The sequence below is a fragment of the Thamnophis elegans genome, chromosome 6 (assembly GCF_009769535.1).
Source record: "Thamnophis elegans isolate rThaEle1 chromosome 6, rThaEle1.pri, whole genome shotgun sequence".
Taxonomy (NCBI): domain Eukaryota; kingdom Metazoa; phylum Chordata; class Lepidosauria; order Squamata; family Colubridae; genus Thamnophis; species Thamnophis elegans.
The window spans coordinates 30256544-30278107 of NC_045546.1; the positions used below are offsets into that span (position 1 = coordinate 30256544).

The 21564-nt window shown below is 40.7% G+C and overlaps 2 protein-coding genes across 2 annotated transcripts; both read right to left on the reverse strand.

Annotated features, from left to right (window-relative positions):
• Nucleotides 1-278: 278 nt before the first annotated feature.
• Nucleotides 279-1010, reverse strand: LOC116510594 (olfactory receptor 51H1-like). Its single transcript, XM_032220203.1, has one exon. The coding sequence runs from the start codon at nucleotides 1008-1010 to the stop codon at nucleotides 279-281; it is 732 nt and encodes a 243-aa protein (XP_032076094.1).
• An 8682-nt stretch (nucleotides 1011-9692) lies between these two features.
• LOC116510279 (olfactory receptor 51G2-like) lies at nucleotides 9693-10649 on the reverse strand. Its single transcript, XM_032219769.1, has one exon. The coding sequence runs from the start codon at nucleotides 10647-10649 to the stop codon at nucleotides 9693-9695; it is 957 nt and encodes a 318-aa protein (XP_032075660.1).
• Nucleotides 10650-21564: the final 10915 nt, after the last annotated feature.

Here is a 21564-nt window from a genome sequence, read left to right on the forward strand (position 1 = left end):
TTTTATGTAGGAAAGAAATGCTGGTTATGAGAGATGAGTTTCCATATCCTTTTCTAGGAACGGAAGCACTTTATTTCAATAAAATACAAATCCTTTTTTCTTATTTTCAGAATTTTCTACCATCAAATCCTGGTTTGCTTCCTTGGAAAAATTTTGTATATTCTCTGCTGAATCTGTTGGGTCTTTATGCTATACACAATGGGGTTAAGGAGAGGTGGGACCACAATGTAGGCATTGGCCATCACCACGTGCACAAGGGGGGAAAGGTGTTTCCCATATCACTGTAGCAAACAGATACTGATGATTGGGGCATAAAAGATGAGGATGGCACAAATGTGAGAAATACAAGTGTTGAGAGCCTTGAGACGTTCTTGATGGGATGCAATACCTAAAACAGTTTTCAAAATCATGATGTAGGACACAAGAATGAAGGCAACATCAAATCCCAATGTAAAAATCATCACAATCAAACCATACAAGATATTGACTTTTATATCTACACAGGATAACTTCATTACATCAGGATGAAAACAATAGGGGTAAGAAAGTATATTGGATCTGCAGAAGTGTAGACGTTTAATCAGAAAGGGAGCGGGGAAACAGACACAAATACATCTAACAGCAGCAGTTATTCCTATTTTTGCAACAACAGTGTGTGGGAAGAGTGTTCTGTATCTTAGTGGCTCACGGATTGCAACCACATGGTCAAAAGCCATTGCCACCAGAATGCCAGACTCCAACCATTGAAAGGCATGGATGAAAAACATTTGGGTGAGACAAGCATTAAATGTGATTTCCTTCCAATTACACCAGTAAACCTTCAGCATAGTTGGTATGGTGGACATGGAGAGACCCAGATCTGAGCAGGCTAGGATGGAAAGGAAGATATACATGGGTTCATGAAGACCTTGGTCAGTTTTAATGACAAAAAGAATGAGGCTATTTCCAAGCAATATGAAGACACAGAGCACAAACAGAAGAAAGGCCATCAAAGCATTCTTCTCCTCCATCCCAGGAATGCCAGAAAAGACAAAGGTTCTCAGATTCAGGCTGCTGTTATCGAACATCTTGACAGCTGACATGCTTCCCATGGGAACATCTGATACAGTCATAACTAGAGAGTCATAGAGATGAATAAAGAGATTCTTGTGCTGTTATGTATTTTGGAAACTATAGTCATTCTAAGCTGGTGAGTGTTTGGTTTACTCAGATAGGCTAGTTTGTTAGAGATAACAAACAAATTTAAAGAATGGGGATCAGCCTGATAATTTGTTCAGCTTTCATCCTTCAGATAATCAGTGTTCTTTCCTCTTTCTAAAATGTAGTCCTATTCCTTTTATCAATTCTTGGCATTATGAGCAGCCTAGAAATTTCAGTGTTTTGAAATTCCTTTGAGTTTGGATCCTGAATTTAAAGACTTCCTTTTTTAGCTAGCTATCAATCTTATATCTGAAGACTGCTATCACATCTCCCGTCAGTCATTTTCTCTGTAGATTAAATATACCACATCCATTAGTTGCTCTTCATAGGAGTTGGTTTGTAGACCCTCCTTTTTCATTTGAAAAAGTCTTTTTAGATTCTTTTACATACAATTATAGGTATATATTCACATAGTTATTCTTCTTCTTTACATTTGTCATTCTTATACATTTATTATTCCATTTAAAAGGTTATAATATACAGTTTGGGTTGCTTTATTTACCATCCCATTCACCTGTTTTAACACCACTTTATTTTCCCTTTCTTTTCTCCCTCCCTCCCTTCTCCAGTTTCTTCCTTCCTTCTCTCCTTCCCCTTCCTTCTTCCCTTACCTATCCCCTACTCCTACACTTCCTCATCCCCTTCCTACCCTCTCTCCTTCTGTTTCTCTCCCTTCCACCCTCCTCTCCTTACCTCTTTCTTCCTTCCCTCTTCTTCCTCTTGTCCTCTCCCCTCTCCCTTTCTTTTTCTGTTTTCATAGGTGTCCTTTCAAATCTCAATTTATGTTTTCTTGGGATGGTATTTCCGCAAACCCAAATATAGTTTAGTATAATTTATTCCCTTTCCTTCGTTAATCTATCCTAACTATGCCCCCACCTTTATATCTCATTCTTGAATATATACTTGTATATTTAGTACTTTCTTTTCTGTTTTCCCCCTCTCCCCCCCCCTTTGCATTTAATAGTGTATCGTCTGGGTTCTGTATCTTCCCCTTACTTTCTTTTCTAGATTTCTTTCTCTAGAAAGTCATAAAATCTTCCCCATGTCTTGAAGTACACCAATTCCTCTTTATCCTTTATTTTCAAAGTCAACCTGGTCATCTCTGCACAGTCTAATTTTTTTATTATCTCTTCATCTGTTGGTAACTTATTTGATTTCCAATTTTGGGCAAATGCAATTCTCGCTGCTGTAGTTACATGTATAATCAAATAAGTATCTTCTCTCTTGTGTTTCTCTGGGAGAATACCCAATAAAAATGTCTCTGGTCTAAATTATATTTTTTGTAACATTTTCTCTAGCCGTGTTCTTATTTTAGTCAAATAATTCCTTGCTTCTGCACATGTCCACCACACATGATAATATGAACCTGTTGCTCGTTGACATTTCCAACATCTCACTGACTTGTCCTTAAACATCTTTGCTAATTTTTCCAGTGACCTTCCTTTTTGTTGCTGGTCCTGCTCTGAATGTGATCTATCACTGTCCTGGACACCACTTTTCAAAAAGGGCAGTGATACAGGACTCCAAGTGCAATCTGACCAGCACAGAGTAGAGAGGAACAATGACTTTTTATGGTATGAAATCTATCTTCATTAGATGTTTTAATAGTTGTGTCATATTATTTGGTTTTGATTAACTTTGGCTAAACCAGGATAACAAGAGCTCCTTCACATGGGCTGTTGCCAAGACAGGGATTCCCATCCTAATCATGTGTTTCCATTTTTCCTATCCAGATGCAAAACTCAATGCTCTACATGGGGCTCCCCATTAAGAACATTTGGAAGCTTCAGCTGGTCTACAGTGTAGTCACATATGCAGTTTTGGGCACACAACACAACTCATATTAAAACACTGATATGTGACTTGTCCTGGTTTCCAATGGGATTCTGAATGCAGTTCATGAAGTTGTTATTTTTAAAAACCCCACAGGGTGTTGGGTCAGATTGTTTCTGATTTCTGCCTATCCCAATTAATTTGTAGATAGAGGTAGGCATGCTCTAGATTCTTCTTGAGAATCAATGAGTGGGACCTAAAAGTGAATCTTCCCTTTTGTGGCACCTGCTGTAGGGAACAACTTCACCTCTGACTTTATGGCCTTCTGGAGGGTCTTGAAGACTTTATGTCCCAGATAGTGCTGGGATGTTAGTGGAACCAGCATATGTGTCTTTGTTTTCTTTTAAATAAATGTTCAAGGGGACATTGATTAGGCTTTTATAATTGATTCCATTGTGTTTTTATCATTCTATTTGCCATACAGGATTCCACTGATTACAATGAGCAGCCATATAAGTTGTTTATAATAAACGAATACAACTTGATATTCTCCTTGTTCAATTGCATCTTATAAATTTCAGCCCCACAGTCTTAGCTAGCTTAGATATTTCCATGCCTTTCTTTCTCATCTCCTCTAATATTTGGAAACCTTTCTGAATTTTGGGTCATCTGCAAATCAGTATTTATTTATTTGCTGCATTTACATGCAGCTTCAATCTAACAGATTGAGATAATGCATTTTTTCTCCCACTGGAGAAAAAAATGGTAAACATTAAAACCTTAAAAACTGTTAACTATAACCCTCAAATTGGATACAAAATGATGAGCAGCCCCATAAGTATCACACCATACTCCATAAGCTCAACAGACAAGGATCCTAGATGTTAACAGAAAGAGAGCTGAAAATCTCACCGTTGAAATAGTAAGCGGTGAGTCCACCCTACCTTTACCAAAGCAGCAGAATCCTTCTGCTTTTCAGACCCTTCCACTCCAAAATGGCCAGGAAAAAGTCCCAGCATCTGGTGCCAAACATGCTTATAAACAAGTATCTCCTTTGAAAGAAACTCTCATGGGACATCTTGTGCCCAAACTTTGTTCTTCCCCTGATAAAAGTCTAGGAGACTCACTTCCTAGGTTAACTCTTTAGAGACTCAGCAGGATCTTGGAGAAATATTATTTATTTATTGTATTGCATTGTATTTTATTGTATTTTATTATTTGTATGCCGCCCTTCTCCAGGAGGACTCAGGGCGGCGAACAATTCAAGGGGGGAAAAGGGGAACATAAAAAGACAAAATACAAATAATAAAAGTAGACAACAGTCGCACAACCATACATGTCGAGAGGGGAGGGAACTCATCACCCCCAGGCCTGCCGGCAAAGCCAGGTTTTGACGGCTTTTCGGAAGGCCTGGAGAGAGGTGAGGGTCCGAATCCCTGCGGGGAGTTCATTCCAGAGGGCCGGAGCTGCCACAGAGAAGGCCCTCCCCCGGGTAATAGCCAGGTGGCATTGGCTGGTAGATGGCACCCGGAGGAGGCCAACCCTGTGAGATCTAATGGGTCTGTGGGAGGTAATTGGCAGCAGGCGGTCTTTCAAGTACCCTGATCCAATACCATGAAGGGCTTTATAAGTTACGACTAGCACCTTGAAGCGTATCCAGAGACTGATCGGTAACCAGTGCAGCTCGTGGAGGATAGGTGTAACGTGGGTGTACCGAGGTGCACCCACAATCGCTCGCGCGGCTGCGTTCTGGACGAGTTGAAGTCTCTGAATACTCTTCAAGGGCTGCCCCATGTAGAGCGCATTGCAGTAGTCCAGTCTTGAGGTCACGAGGGCGTGAGTGACTGTTGTGAGTGCCTCCCGGTCCAGGTAGGGACGCAACTGGTGCACCAGGTGAACCTGGGCAAATGCCCCCCTGGTCACAGCCGACAAATGGTGTTCTAAAGTCAGCTGTGGATCCAGGAGGACCCCCAAGTTGCGAGCCCTGTCTGAGGGGCATAGATTTTCACCCCCCAGCCTGAGTGATGGAATATTGACCAAGTTTTTGGGAGGGAAACACAACAGCCACTCGGTCTTGTCTGGATTGAGTACAAGCTGTTAACCCCCATCCAGACCCTAACAGCCTCCAGGCACTGGCACATCATGTCAACCGCTTCACTGAGTTGGCACAGGGCGGACAGATACAACTGTGTATCGTCCGCATATTGATGGTGCTTTATCCCGTGCTGTCAAATGATCTCACCCAGTGGCTTCATGTATCATTTTTTAATCATTTTATTGAGATTTATAGGCCGCCCTTCTCCCTGAGGGGACTCAGGGCGGCTTACAATCACAAGGGGAGGGGGTGCAGTACCAAGAGACAAACAATAGTGAACAAAATAAAATGGTAAACCACAACATGCATTCAACAGTCAACACTCGGGCGGGTAAATTGGAAACCTATCCCCAGGCCTGCTGGGAGAGCCAGGTCTTGAGGGCTGTGCGGAAGGTCTGGATGGTGGTGAGGGTACGAATCTCAATGGGGAGCTCGTTCCACAGGGTCGGAGCTGCAACAGAAAAGGCTCTCCTTCGTGTAGTCGCCAGTCGACATTGACTGGCGGATGGAATTCGGAGGAGGCCCAGCCTGTGCGATCTAATATGTAGATATTAAATAGCAGGGGGGACAGGACCGAACCCTGAGGAACCCCGTATTTCAGGGGCCTAGGGGTCAACCTCTCCTCCCCAACTAACACCGACTGTGACCTGTCCCAGAGGTAGGAGGAGAACCACCGAAAAACGGTGCCTCCCACCCCCACCTTTCGCAACCGTCGCAGAAGGATACCATGGTCGATGGTATCGAAGGCCGCTGAGAGGTCAAGGAGCACTAGGATGGAGGAATGACCGCCATCCCTGGCTCTCCAGAGATCATCGGTCAGTGTGACCAAAGCGGTTTCCATGCTGCAGCCAGGCCTGAAACCCGACTGAAAGGAGTCTAGATAATTGGCTTCATCCAAGGACCGCTGGAGTTGCGAGGCCACCACTTTCTCAACAACCTTCCCAATGAAGGGGAGGTTGGAGACTGGACAATAGTTCTTCAAACTGGCTGGGTCCAGTGATGGCTTCTTCAGGAGGGGTCTCACCACCGCTACCTTCAATGCCGGTGGGAAGAAACCCTCCCGAAGAGAGGCATTCACCATCGCCTGGATCCAGCCCCGCGTCACCTCCCTGCTGTTCGCGACCAGCCAGGAGGGGCACGGGTCCAGTACACATGTGGAGGCACTCACCGCTCCCATGGCCTTGTCCACTTCATCAGGAGCAACAGGTTGAAAATCAGTCCAGAGGTGTCGTTCAAGACCTTCCCCCGGTACCTCGGCTGGCTCTGCGCAATTGGAATCCAGGTCCATCCGAAGCCGAGCAACTTACTTCTCTACAAGTATATAGCCAGCTCAGTAAGACTCCTGATGGTTTGCAATAAATATAAGAAAGACCCTCACTAAGAATGTAGTATATAGCGTCCTGTTTCAAGGGATGCAGACTTAATCCCTGCAGGGAATGACTAAAAGTGTGGGGACAGTTCAGAGTCCAGACTTCTTTTGGGAGTTCAGCCCCCCTGGATGGAGTGATTTGCTCAGCGTTGGACTTTATACTTATATATTTTAATTAACAAGATTTGTAATTCACCGCACTCCAAAAGAACTCTATTTGGGTAACTGCAAAACACAAAGCTTATTAAAGCCATAAGACAGAAACAATATAAATACTATAAAGCAAAAATACTTTGCTAAATACTTTCCATAATGGCTATCCACAAGTAGATAGATCCAAAAGCATGTGATATTCAACAAACATTGGGATAGCATAATCCTAGGGAAGAAGGGAAGAGTGATCCTACCTTAGAAAAAGCCCATCATTTGAACAGCACAGAATAACATAGCTGAAACGGACCTTAGAGATCTTATAGTTCAACCCCATACTCAAGCAGGAGATCCTATACCGGTGATAGCGAACCTATGGCACGCTTGCCACAGGTGGCATGCAGAGCTCTCTCTGCAGGCACGTGTACCATCGCCCCAGCTCCGCTTAGCAATATAGCAGTAGACTTATATACCGCTTCATAGGCCTTTCAGGCCTCTCTAAGCGGTTTACAGAGAGTCAGCATATTGCCCCCAACAATCTGGGTCCTCATTTTACCCACCTCGGAAGGATGGAAGGCTGAGTCAACCCTGAGCCGGTGAGATTTGAACCGCTGACCTGCTGATCTAGCAGTAGCCTGCAGTGCTGCATTTAACCACTGCACCACCTTGGCTCCACCACACTTGCGCACGCTCCCCCCCCCAGCAGTCTCTGCCATGCATGTGCGGGAGCAGGGCACTTGCAGGAGACGCGTGTGCATGCGCAGAGAGGCGGATGGCAGAGGGTGCCTCTTCTCCCCCCCCCATGGCCTGTTTTTGCTCCCAGGAGGCTGCAGGGAGGCCTACTAGGCCTGAAATGGGATGTGAGGGGTGTGGCACTCCCCCCATGGCCCATTTTTGCTGATAATATGGGAATAATAAGGGAACAGGGGATCATGTGCACATGCATTGGGGAATGGGGAGCCCATGCGCATTGCACTATGGGTGCGGGCACGGGCACGCGCTTTCAGCACACAACAACAAAAGGGTTAGCCATTACTGTTCTATACCATTCCAGACCAGTGGCTGTCCAGTTTCTTTTTTAAATCCTCCAGTACTGGAGCACACACAACTTCTGAAGGCAAGTCATTCTACTGGCTGTTCTCATAGTTAGGAAATTTCTCCTTAGTTCTAAGTTGGTTCTCTCCTTGATCAGTTTCCATCCAGTGCTTCTTATCCTGCCTTCAGGTGCTTTGGAAAATAGACACACACACACCCTCTTTGTGGCAGCCCCTCAGATATTGGAACACTGCTCATGTCAGTCCTAGGAAATTTCTTTTTAATTCTAGGTTGCTTCGCTCCTTGATTAATTTCCATACGTTGTTTCTTATCTTGCCTTCTGGTGCTTTGGAAAATAGATTGGCACATTCTTCGTTATGTCAGCCCCTCAAATATTGGAATATTATCATGTCTCCCGTAGTCCTTTTTTTCACTAGACTAGACAAACCCAATTTCTAAAACTGTTCTTCATATGTTTTACTTCCGATCTACTAATCATCTTTGTTGCTCTTCTCTTCACCCCTTCTAGAGTCTATGCATCTTTTTTCTATCATGACAGCCAAAACTGGGTGCAATATTTCAAGTGTGGTTTTACCAAGGCATTATAAAGGGGTAATAATACTTCACATGATGTTAATTCTACCCTCTGTTAATGTAGTCTAGGACTGCCTTAATTTTTTTGGCAGCTGCCAGACACTGCTGGCTCATAATTAAGTGATTGTCCACTAGGGCGCCAAGATCCCTGTCACAGTTACTATTATTGATCCAAGTACCACCTATTCACAGTCACTACGATTGATCCAGATACCACTCTTAGATATAGAGTGAATGATAGAATTGATGAAGAATGGTTTGGAAAGCAGGTAGATTTCAGGGTTCCAAGAAACACCCCCAACAAAAGAAGACTGAGGCTTGAGTTTCCTCAAAGTTACATTTTATTAGAGATGTCATATTGGTACATCTGGGAAAACCTGAATGTGAAAGTTTCCAGGTTTTCCCTACTCAAATGAAAGTTCAAGTCCCTGCCCAGCACCCGCATGTCCATCACATGATCCAGTCAGGCACCATCCATTTTTTAGACCAGTGTTTTTCAACCTTTTTTGTGCAAAGGCACACTTTTTTCATGAAAAAAATCACGAGGCACACCACCATTAGAAAATGTTAAAAAAAATTAACTCTGTGCCTATATTGACTATATATAAAGTAATTTTCCCACGGCACACCTTACACTATGTCACAGTGGTTGAAAAACACTGTTTTAGACTATATATCATCCATACTCCATATAATCCCCCCTCCCATTTTCCCACAGCAGAAAATGTGGCAGGCCTGAAGGCTCAATGTAAAAGCTTCCAGGTCTGACAGTAGATTTCATGGGAATTAAATCAAAATATCCAGATCATGGTGGGCAAAGTGGTGGCAGTTCCTTGCTAGGTTGCCTTTAACTGACCTGAGCTCATACACTGGCTCACGCAAGCTTGAATCTGTACAGATGGAAATCGAGGGATGGTCTCTCTTTAATTAGTCAAAATCTGCCTTTCACTGAGCTGTGATTCTTCCAAAGAAGACATATGTAGTGTGTTTGGGGGAGGTCATATCGTCTGCCAGGAATCTGACAGACAATATTGTAGAAGGATACCTAGAAATATCAGACTAAATGATACAGCCATTCTTTATATGTAGAGAATGCATGCCTGTTCCATGTGGCTGCGTCCTTGAAGCTCATGGGCAAAGGGTCTCGTATTGGTCTTCAAGGATTCTGCTATTATTCTCTGCAGGAGAACCTGCATCTTAGATGAAAAATTGGCCAAGATTTTTCTAATGGAGGCAGATCACATAGGGCATGAGACCAAGAGAAACTGAGCCTCCTTTAGAGAGGAAAGAAGAATCAATCAATAGGACCTTCATTTGGGCATCTATTGAGTGAATTTCGGGTGCAATGGATCAAGGTTCTGTGGTAATAACCATAATCCAAGTCAGGACAGTACCTGAGTCAATTTTCTTCTGGACAACTCTCTATTTAAAGATGTCTTAATATGTTCTCAAGATCTCTGGCACAAGAAGCTAATTCTAAGAGGTCATAGTTGACTCTTTACTTTTCAGTAGACTTTTAAAGATTCTCATCCGAATTTGTTTGGTTTTTATACTGTACACAATGGGGTTCATAAGGGGTGGTACTAAAAGATAGACATTGGCCATGAGGATGTGAACAACCGGGGAAGCATTTTTCCCATATCGATGGATCATGGAGAGTCCAATCATTGGTGTATAGAAGGTTAGGACAGCACAGATATGGGAGATGCAGGTATTCAACGCCCGGAGACGCTCTGCCTTAGAGGCAATACTTAACACGGTTTTGAGGATCATAACATATGACAAAACAAGCAATACAGAGTCAAGAACCATAGAAGACACCACTACCATCAAGCCATAGATGCTGCTAATTCTTCTGTCTGAGAGCACTACCTTCAGAATATCCTGGTGCAAGCAGAAAGAATAAGAGAGGACATTCATCCTTCCATACTCCAGACGCTTTAGGAGAAAGGAGGTTGGGAACACAAGTAAAGCAGCTCGAAGAGTCACTCCCACTCCAATCTTGATGACCATCTCATAGGTCAAAAGGCTTGTGTATCTCAGAGGGTTCCAGATGGCCACCAAGCGATCAAAGGCCATAGAGAGTAGAATACCAGACTCAACAATGGAGAAGGTATGGATGAAGTACATCTGGACCAAGCAGGCATCGAAATAGATCATACGGTGATTGAACCACAAGACACTTAGCATCGTGGGCAAAGAAGCAAAAGATAAGCCCAGGTCTGAGAGGGCCAGCAAAGAAAGGAAATAGTACATGGGCTCATGGAGTGTTTGATCTGTCTTGAGGACAAAGAGGATGGCGCAGTTCCCTGTAATGGCTATTAGGTACATGGAGCAGATAGGAATGGAAATCCAGAAGTGGTGTTTTTCTAATCCAGGAAAGCCTGTCAGGAGGAAAATTGGGGAGCTGTCAGTTTTATTAGAGGATGTCATAATGCTCCCCCAAGCCATATCTCCTGTAGTCTTTGATGTGTGCTGTAAAAAAAGAAGAAAGAAAAAGAAAGAAAGAAAAGAAGTCATGTGTTAAATGATCAACTCAAAGATCCTTACATCAAATATATTAATTTGAACACACTATAAAAAGACTCAACTCTCTGGAGAAGATTATAATACTGGGAAACATGGAAGGAAAGAGAAGAAGATGACCATCAACAAGGGAGATCAACTGAGATACAAAGGGGCTGGGGACAGATCATTGTGGAGAAAATCTATGGAAATCAAATGGAGTTGCTAAGAGTCAGACAGCAATTGGGGGCACATAATCAATTGATTTATTACATTTTTATATTACCTGACTTCCAGTGACTCTGGGAGGCTGCAAAAGCTACACGAAACCTATTTTCTCAAACTTACAGTTTTTTTCCAAAATGTACCATATTTTATGTACAGTGAATGTATTACCCTTCACAACTATGCAATAACAATTTAAATTTTTAAAAGGAGAACAATGAAAAAACATAATGGGTAATTATATAATAAAATGAAGGTAAATGACTTTGGTTAATTGCAATTTAAGATTAAAAGATAATAGTGGGTCAAGATTGGGATCAATAGTTTTGGAGATCACTCTTTTTTCCTCTTTCTGGATGAGAGGAACATTTGGTCTCTTCTAGTATCTCCTTCAGAATACGTTTGGCATTCTGGTGAAGGCACTCAGCTAGAAATCGAAGACTATGAATTCTAGTTCTTAGGCACAAAGCCATCTGGAGCCTCTTGGTCTGGTCCCCACTCTCAGCCTCAGGAACGAGACAATGGCAAACCACTTTGGAAATCTTGCCAAGAAAATGGCAAAGATTTGTCCAGGATTAGACACAATTCAATAGAAGAAAAAAAAGAGTACCTCCTTAGTTCTCCAGTCATTCTCTAAGTTTCCAACAGCTCTTCAGGCAGTTCCTTTAGTATCCCATAAGAAGAATGTCCTTTATTAGACCTGGGGACTCAAATCAGCTGGGTGATCCTTTTTCACATCTTTTCTGATCTGTACTGTTTTTTATTCTTTTCAGTATTGCAGCAGTTCATCCTTCCATGTAGAGATCATCAGCCCAGACAACTCCTCCCTGGTCCAAGAAAGGACCCTGCAATATCCACCAGGCAAGAGTTTTTATATGAGGGAGGTGTTGGCTGCTTATATCGGAGAAAACTGCCTCTGGGAGCTACTCAAGGCAATGTTCTTTGCCCATGTTGTCTCTAAAGAATTCCCGGGATCAACAGTGAGAAAATATGTAGCTTGGGTCGAATTGTAGATCCCTTGGTGCACTTGAGCTTGCTTGTTTTCCTAAAGAGCTGTTTTCATTATCCAACTAGGTAACATCTTCAGTGGTAGCTAGAATTCCAGGGAACCCAGCTATTAATCAGATTTATGCCCAGCAGACTGAAAAGCAAACACTGATGACAGCTCACTATCAAGAGCAACTCTGGCTGGCTTACAATACAATAAAAATAGAAGTGTAAAAACAATTATAAATATAGGACAATTCTCAGTCATTCAAGTCAAGCTTGTCCCAAAGATGCCCTTTCAAGGGACAACTGGACTTTCTGGTTTTTCTTTGAAGATGTTTCATATCTCATCCAAGAAGTTTCTTCAGCTCTGACTGGATGGTGGGAAATGGAAGAATTTATACTCCTTGCAGACAGCTGGTCATTTGCATTATTTTAGTGAGTCGTTAAGGTCACCTGGAGCTCCACACCCATTTGCACCACTCAGGTGACCCTGACGACACAGAGAAACCTCCAGGTAGTCTCAATGACCAACTTAAAAAAAATGCAAATGACCATCTGTCTACAAGGAGTATAAATCCTTCCATTCACGACTATCCAGTCAGAGCTGAAGAAGCTTCTTGGATGAGAAGAGAAACGTCTTGAAAGAAACACCAGAAAGTCCAGTTGCCTCTTGAAAAAAACATCTTTGGGACTCCTTGTCATTCTTTTCTTCAAGCATGCAGGCCTAGTCTATATCCTGGGCTTCCTGGGGTATGGAGGGGAGGGGGAAAAGGTCTCCTATCCAAGTATTTAGGAAGCCAGGAAAATTGTTTTCAAAGTCAGATAAAATTGGTAGGATGACTCCTGCAACCCTCCCCCCCCCCAAGTCAGAATATGTTCTTCTCCAAACACAAATACTCACAAGAAATGAAGGGTGAGGACATATCATTTCAACTTCATTCCTGGAAAGATGAAGTTCTTTGGCATAGTATTCCTCCCAGCTTGGAAAAATGGTCCTAAAAATGCAGTAGGCAACCATAAACAAGGCAGGAATCACACTGACAGGTTAATTTGAATATCTTTTCCCATGCCTTTATTGTTATCCTATGAAACACAAGTTTGTAGTGTATTTCTTAATTGCTACTTCAGTTAGTGTTGATAATTGATCCCAAGAGGTAGAATTCATCCATCACTTCAATGTCTTTGTTGTCAATACTAAAATTGATTACTATACTGATTACCATCTTTCAAATAAATTATAATCCCACTTTCCCTATGCCGTTGACTTTTATTACAGGTATAGCTTGCAGGTTATTTGTATTTTCAATTAATCAGCATAATACATATTATTGATTTTTCCCCTCCAATTTTAAACTACATTCATCTTCCAGTCCAGTTTCTTTTGATATATATATTCTGCATATAGGTTGAATTAACAAAGGGAGAGAATATAGCCTTACCACACTTCTTGACCAATATTTCTGTCCTGCTTCTTCCCAGCTGGATGGTGGTTTCTTATCCTGTGTGTAGACTTTACACGAGAACAATGAGATGTTCTGGGATTCTCATTTTTCTAAGAACATTCCAGAGCTCAACATGGTTGACACTATCAGCCTTGCTAATACTATAGACAGTGAAACGGATATTGACTTATTTTTGGTATTCTTTCTGTTATCCAACATGCATCAACATCAGCTATATCCCATCCCCAGAGAAGTAGCAGGATCAAATTATGAAAATAAAACTGTGAAAATGTTTAGGAAATATATTTTCAAGCTACTGATTTAATACCCAGGCTGATGATCTGTACTGACTTGCTTAAAAAAATTCAAAAATCCTTCTCATTTACTGCCATTCCTTAAACATGGAATAGGTCTATAGACATGGAATATATGGCCTGCGACCTTGTTGTATCCAAAACATACTTGATTTACAAAGCAATTTCTTTACAAGTAGCAACTATTTGTTTATATCAACTGATCTAAAAAATAGCTAAGTTGTTGGACCCGATGAGTATTTTGGTAAACAATTAAATTCATACAAGTTGTATTTTGGCAGTGTCCATTATTCCCTGACAATGCATAATGTCATATCTGCTACTTGAAGCCTGTAAATTGTAAATTAATTACAAAACATGAAACTATTCTAGCATATTGTGAGCCATTTTAAGAACATTAATTCCACCATCTACGGTAAATGTTTCCACCACTGTATAGTACAAAGGAATTAACTCTTCTGACAAGCTTTTAAGAAAAAAGTATACTGAGAAAAAAAACTTTTTATGTATGCAGAAAAAAAGTAATAGGGAAAATAGTAATTGTTAATCAATTAAGATTAATTAGTATATCTTGAGATTAGAGCTGAAATCAAGTTTTGTGTAAGCAATCATCTTAGTATATTTACAGAGGGCAAAGGAACACCAATTGTTCAAGAAAAAAATCAGTAGCAAGCAATTCTGCTGCTTTTGTGAAGCAAACATTTCATGATGACACAAAGGATATGGTTGTCACAGAGTTACAAGATCACATTCAGCTAGAAAGGACCTAACACAAAATATTTACTTTACCCATTTAAATCCATAACCAACTTGCTTTCTATAAAATCTATCAGCCTATGGCAATACCAGTATTTTGTTTTGGCTCACAAGGTTAATAGGTTGAACCTGCTTAATACTTGGATGTTGAAATCTAGGGACTAGCATGATTGTATGCTAAACTAAGAAATCTTTAAAAATCCACTTTCACATTGTTGCCAAGATCACCAATGGACCTGTCCATGAACTTCTTACACATCAAGTTCCAGAATTATTCAGGGCTTTGTAAGTATAGTAAGTACCAGCAACTTCCATTGTGCCCAGGATAATATTAGAAACACTGATAACGTGCACATATCTTCCAAGCCCAAACATTACAGTGGCTTCAGTTTTCTGCACAAGAATTTTGTATCTTTAAGTGCATCCCTTATAATAATCCAATGGAGATGTTTTGATGTCTGCAGTATAAACATGACTTTTCCATTAATTTTCCTTTGGTTTCTGCCCCAACATTATACATCCCAACATTGCAAAGTGCAGACATCTTTCAATACTGTTTGAATGGATGGGATCCTAATTCCCATCATAGTGGTACATAAAGGCATCATGTTCTTTGTCATTTCTATGTGTTTGATTAAGAAGCTATGAAGGGGTTTCTTAGGAAGGACCAAGTATTGACCAATAAGAGAATAGAAGAATTGAAAAATAAATATGAAAAATGCTCAAAATGCTCGTGAATCAAATGCTCAAGAATCAAAGAAAGTGGCTGTCATTGAGATCAAATTAAGTGAATAAAATAAATAACACAATATTGCATATCATAGTTTTTAGTAAATATACTCCAGAGGCAGTAAAAGGAAATATTCCATTTACAGTGAAAATGCCAAGCCAACTATAGTTTAATCATACAAATGTTTTAGTAGGCAAGAAGGCAGAGTGCTTGGAAAAAAACAACCTTAATCTTTGGCTATTCTCCTTATAGAATGAATTGAATCTTGTTCTTAATTCTGGAACTTTTTGCTTCACCAAGGACAAGTGACCAAATCACTTTTTATCTCAACTGTTCCATCTGTTACTGAAATAGAATAGCACTGTTGAGAATCCCAATTTTGACATTTCTTTTTAATATATAATGCTAGATCTACATTATTATTTCTGCAATTATAGACATTAAATATTTTCAGTGGAACAATTTTTCACTACTGCAGTAATCATCCCATATTTACAAGATTCTTCCTTTTTTATTTGCTTTAAATTGCATGCAGTCTAATAGAATAAAGCACACACTGTAGATAATGCAGATAGTCCTCACTTAGCCACTGCCTCATTTAGTGCCTGTTTGCAGTTATGGCGGTAATAAAAAAAACTTTGGACCAATCCTCATGTTTACAACCTTCCCAGCCTATAAAGCAAAGAAAAGCTAAAGTAAGATTTTAAACATAATTGCAATTTCATTTTATTGTTTACTTGTAATTTTGAAAGGGTAATAGCACATCTGTCATCACAAAAAGCTAATTGAAAATCTCCAACTTTTGATCAGATCTTGAATCACTTTTTTTATAAGCTGGAGATTTTCCAGGACCATCTTCCCAGATCTTGATCAGGACATCATTTTTTAAAAAAAAAAAAATACTTCCTACAAAAAAGCAGAATGAAACATTCAGTATTTCCTTTCTTCCTTTGGCATGGAGAAGGATGTTCTGTGGGAGGATTGGACTACAGACTCAGCTCCAAGCAACTCATATTAAGAATTCAATTGTCTGTTCCATTTTTATTATTTAAGCTAAGGGAAACTGAGTGGCAACACTGACAGCTAAAGTTCCTATTAAGTCACAGAGCAGATACAACCCAGGCAATTAAAAATTCTAACCATGCTGTTCATTTTGTTCATTATCCTTGAGGGGACAACTCTAAAGAGATAAGAAGTCTGGCCTTTACTCCTATTTCTGCCATTTATTTTTATGTGAATGTGGATTACAAATATTGCCACCAAATTATAATTTTGTCTTTGTATTATTGTGTTTTGTTTACATTCCTAATTTATCATACTTTTGATGGGAATAGTTCTAGGTAGATAGGATTGGCTTTTTGTTTACAAGCATACACGATCCACAAAAATATAATGAAAATAAATAAAAATTAGACGGCACTGTGTATCATAACCACCAGTACCATTTAGTTATTAAACAGCAGAGGAAAAAGACCTAACTTTGGACCTCTACAAGGGAATAGCCAGTAAACCAACTTCTCATCCCCTTAATCACCAGTTGTGCATTTAGGAGACAGTAGACCAATATGCCTGTTCCTTACAGGCAATCGAAAAGGCTACCATGGACAATGGTATAAAACACTACTAAGGCAGCGATCCCTAACTTTCCCAACACTGCAGACCAGCACTGGTGGCAGTGGTTGGGGGAGGGGGGGAGAGATTGTTTCATGCATGCATCTGCCATTTGCACAAATGGAGCTTTGCATGCTTGCATGTTCATCTACCACTTTTGTGGCCCAGTTCCCAATGGGCTATGGGCCAGTACCAGGCAATAAGAATTTTCTTGTCTCTGTCTTAATGCAATAAATAAATATTTGTTTAAAAGACAGCATTCTTTTGCCTTAAAGTTTGTAGTCCCTCTGAAATACTTTTCTGCACGTTGGCTACATGTATTTTACCAGTAAAAATATGTGTATTGTGTATAGAAAATGTTACACAGCTGTGTCAAACTATACAACTACTTGTAACATTCCAATTTTGAGAAATCTTTAAATGTATTCAAATTTTAAATGTGTTTCAGTTGTTTAATTCGAATTGTATTAAAATTAATTCTGATTTTAAAAGGACAGAATTGCTTCTAGTGAATCTTTTTCTTTGAAAAATCACTGGTCTCTTTTAAAATGCCAGGGAAAAAATCATTTGGATTAAACCAGAAAATGTGAAGAACTGATTCAAAACTTACCAGAATTAAACATCTGAATTTGATTCAAATCTGCCCATATCTCAACACCATTTTAAATTGTGGTCTGTGAAAAGCAAAGCAAATGTTTTGTTCACAGGCCTAACCTTTTTTTTTATTACAGTGTTTCCTTAGGAAAATGTGTTATTGTGAATTTGTATTCAGTAGACATCCGAGTTAATAGGTTTTAAAGACAACTGCTTTATGCATGTATTAACAAAGACACTAGACAGTCAGTTTTAAAAAATATCTGAGGAAGGGGGACTGGTTGAGAATGCAAGCAATATGTAAGAGAGGCTTATATTGTAAAGTTAAAAGAAAGAGATTATAGGTATAACCAGAATCACATGGGAGTTGTTTGGAGAGGGGCCAGTTTACAGCATGCTATCAGCACCAAGGACAGAGATATGAGCAGCGTGGTTGGTGGTGGTTTATAGAGATCTTCAGAAAGCTGATTGGAAATTTGGGGGTATAAAATCAGATCCAGAGAGATCCCATTCTGTAAATACTATCTATAAAATTGTGAAATAGCTTGGAAGCAACATGGATGGTGCCTGTTTTCTTACACTCTTGCTATGCTTCTGGAGGAAGGGTAAAGTTTCACCTCCCTGTGACTTATGGTTCCAGAGCCCCATGAATCTATCATATTCTCTTCATTCTTTCACAGCATAATCAGACCAAAGAGGGTAAGTCGTGGTTTTAATGTTTTTTTGCATTTTAATGCTAAGTTATTCTTATTTTAGCATGCTGCCTCTAGGCATTTTCAAATGTTAAGAAGCTTGGGACAAAAATATGATTAAAATAAAGCCAATAAGAGTCTATCTACAAGGGAGAATTTAAAAAAATACTCAGTGGATGCACCCATAAAGAATATAGGCATAAGAACAGATTCATTTTCTCACTCAATATTCTGCCTTTCTTAATATTGACTTTTTAAAAAAATGTTTTCATTTTTCTAGAAGTAAATATCTGGAATTATTTTTTTTTTAAAATAAAAAGATGCATGTGTTTTACTTAACTAGTGACAAAGGGGCACAGATAATACTGAGGTAGTTTTATCCTGAAACTATATTTTTCCATGCAGCAAAAAAATAATTGCCTGTTTGAAAGAATCATGTTTTGAAAAGTGAATATTCTGAGTAGAAACTTCCACTTCTTCATTTTAAGGAAGATCTATGAAAAGGAATGACGGTGGTGGAAAGAAGTGGGTATAAGAATCTGGAGAGGAAATAAACAGGCTGGGAATGAAGTAAAAGATAAAATGAGAGTTAAAGATAAAGAAATAAAATACAGAGAAAGTCTGGGCCAGTTAGTGAGCTTTTATTTGCTTTTCTCAGCTAAAGACGGGGGTGGGGGGAATCACTCCCTCTCTATTGTCACAATTATTCAAGAAAGAGATTCTAAAAATCATGAAGGTTTTTCATTGTATCTGAAACCAGAAAAAAAATATATATACCTGAAAACATGGCCACAAACAATGTCATTCAGTAGTTATTCTTGCACTAAAGACGTTTGTTAGCCAGACTGATATTCTGCTTTCAGGAAAAGCTGAGAGTTAAAAAGTTGAAAATTGTAACTAAAACTTGTAATTAGGAACTTGATTTGGAGTTCATATACAATAATGAGGAAAATAATGTTGTTGATATGGTTGTATTGTTTGCAGTTTTTTGCAGATTGCAGTTTTGATAAACCATTTTAGATTATAAAATCATACACAGATGCCAATAAATCTCAACATTTATTTAATTACCAAATTGCGATTTCAACAAATTGAAAGGATAATAGATTGTAGCAGTTTCTAGACATTGCAGTATAAATAGCTTTGCAGAAAGAAATACCATAATCAGAAACTTTATATCTTCTGCATCATAATATATGCAAAATGTACTAATGTCCAGATGTTTAAAAGTATTGCTGCAGTTCTGGAAGTTTTTATGGTTGCTTTGGGAACACAATGCAATCTGGGTCCATTAATGTAATTATCATTAGAAATAATGTCTGACTCCATGGAAGAACAACTCATAATTTTCACTTATAAAAAGGTATGCAGAGATTTAACTTAAAAGATACAATGATGTTGTCAAAAAGGATGTTTTAATAGAATAATTCCCTTTGCCTTTCTTGGTTTCATCTGACAAAAATCCACCAATTTTGAGAAGTGTTATTTGCTAAAGAGATTTTCAGCGATGTCCCATGGTCAGCTTTGTTTTCAAGCCTCAAAACTTCATTCTTGAAAATTGCATATGCACATCAGGGGTGGGTTTCAGGGGGTATGCCCTGGTACAAGTGTACCGGTTGGTCAAATTTAACATGTCTTCCAGTACCTGTTCTTCAGGAGGCCGCGTACCGGAACGCTCCCTCCTATGGCCTTCCCCCTTGATCGCTCCTCCTGCCCACCCAGTTGCCGCTCACTTGCCCCGCCTGTCTGCACCATTCTTGCGCCATCAACAGCCGCCTCGTTACCAATAGGGGGTGGGAAATCCATGCAGAGGGAGGAAAAGCCCATGGGCACGCGCTGCCCTCTTCTCTCTGACAGCTGCCTGGTTAAGAAGCCATCCCCCACAGTGTTTTTCCTTGGGGGGCTCTGCAAAACATCCCAAGACCGATGCCACCACATCTGCCCTCTTTGGGGAAAGGTCCTCTTCAGAAGAACGGGGCCTCGCTGGTCCTCTTGCGTTCCTCTTCTTCTGGCTGCAGCCCCACAACATGGAAAACATAGGCACATGCACACCCGCACAATTACAGCCCCGAGCAGGACCAAAGCCCCTCTCCCAACTGGCCCTTCCTCCATTGGAGGGCTTCAGAGGGAAGTTTCTGCAGAAGCCCGAGTGAGAACAAGTTCCCTGTTACTAAGTCTCCAAGGCTGTAATTGTAATTGGGCTGTGCCTGCGAGCCTATGTTTTCCATGGCGTGGAGGCATGGTGAGGTGCTGTGTGGCCGGCGATAACTCCGAAGCCCATCTGTGGGAGGGGCGGAGTCCCCTCACATTCCTTGTCTTCCTGGATAGGCTCTGGAGTCATCACTGGCTGCGGAGAGCCTTGCCGTGGCTCCACCCCATGGAAAACATAGGTGCACGCACACAGCTCATACAATTACAGCCTCGGAGACTTCGTAATGGCAGGAACTTGTTTTCACTCACCCAGGCTTCTGCAGAAGCTTCCCTCTGAAGCCCTCCGAAGCCCTCCGAGGAAGGAAGTACCAGTTGGGAGAGGGGCTTTGGTCCTGCTCCGGGTGGTAATTGTGCGGGTGTGCGTGCGCCTGTTTTCCATGGTGTGGGGCCATGGCCGAAAAACGAGGAATGTGAGAGTAACAGTGGGGCCTTGTCCTTATGAAGAGGACTTGTCCCCAAAGAGGGCAGATGTGGTGGCATTGGTATTGGGAGGTTCTGCGGAACCCCCCAGGGAAAAACGCTGCTGCCAGGTACTTTTAACCATATATTTTGGTCCTATGACTGCAGAATGCTGCAAAAAACCATAAATGCAGGCCAGTTGTTGAGTGTTTAAAATGTGATTGGAACACTTAACAAGGTGACCACAGTATATGTGTGTCTGTGTGTGTGAGACAGAGAGTGAGAGAGAGACAGACAGACAGACAGAGACATAGAGAGAGAGAGAGGCACAAAGAGAGAGAGAGAGACAGACAGACAGAGAGGGAGTGAGAGAATCAGAGAGTGAGACGACAGACACACAGAGACAGGGGGAGGGAGTAAGGAAGGGAGAGATAGACACACAGAAACAGAGAGAGAGAGACAGAGAAACAGAAAGTGAAAGAGAAAGAAAGAAGAAAGAAAGAAAGAAAGAAAGAAAGAAAGAAAGAAAGAAAGAAAGAAAGAAGAAAGAGAATGGGAGAGAAAGAAAGAAAAAAGAAAAAAGAAAGAGAAAGAAAGTGGGAGAGAGAGAAAAAAGAAAGAAAGAAAGAAAGAATTTATGACCATAACTGAGCCCAAAATTTGGGTTGCTAAGCAAGAGCGTCATTAAGTGAGTTTCACTACATTTTCCAAGTTGGCCACGCCCATCCAGTCACATGACCACCGAGCCACTCCCACAAAATGCACACCATGCATTGGTTGCGCATGTACAGTTGCCTGGAAATTCTTCTGCGCATGCACAGAACATTATAAAATGACTAAAAACCATCTCGGCAATGGCAGGGCGACTGGGGAACTGGG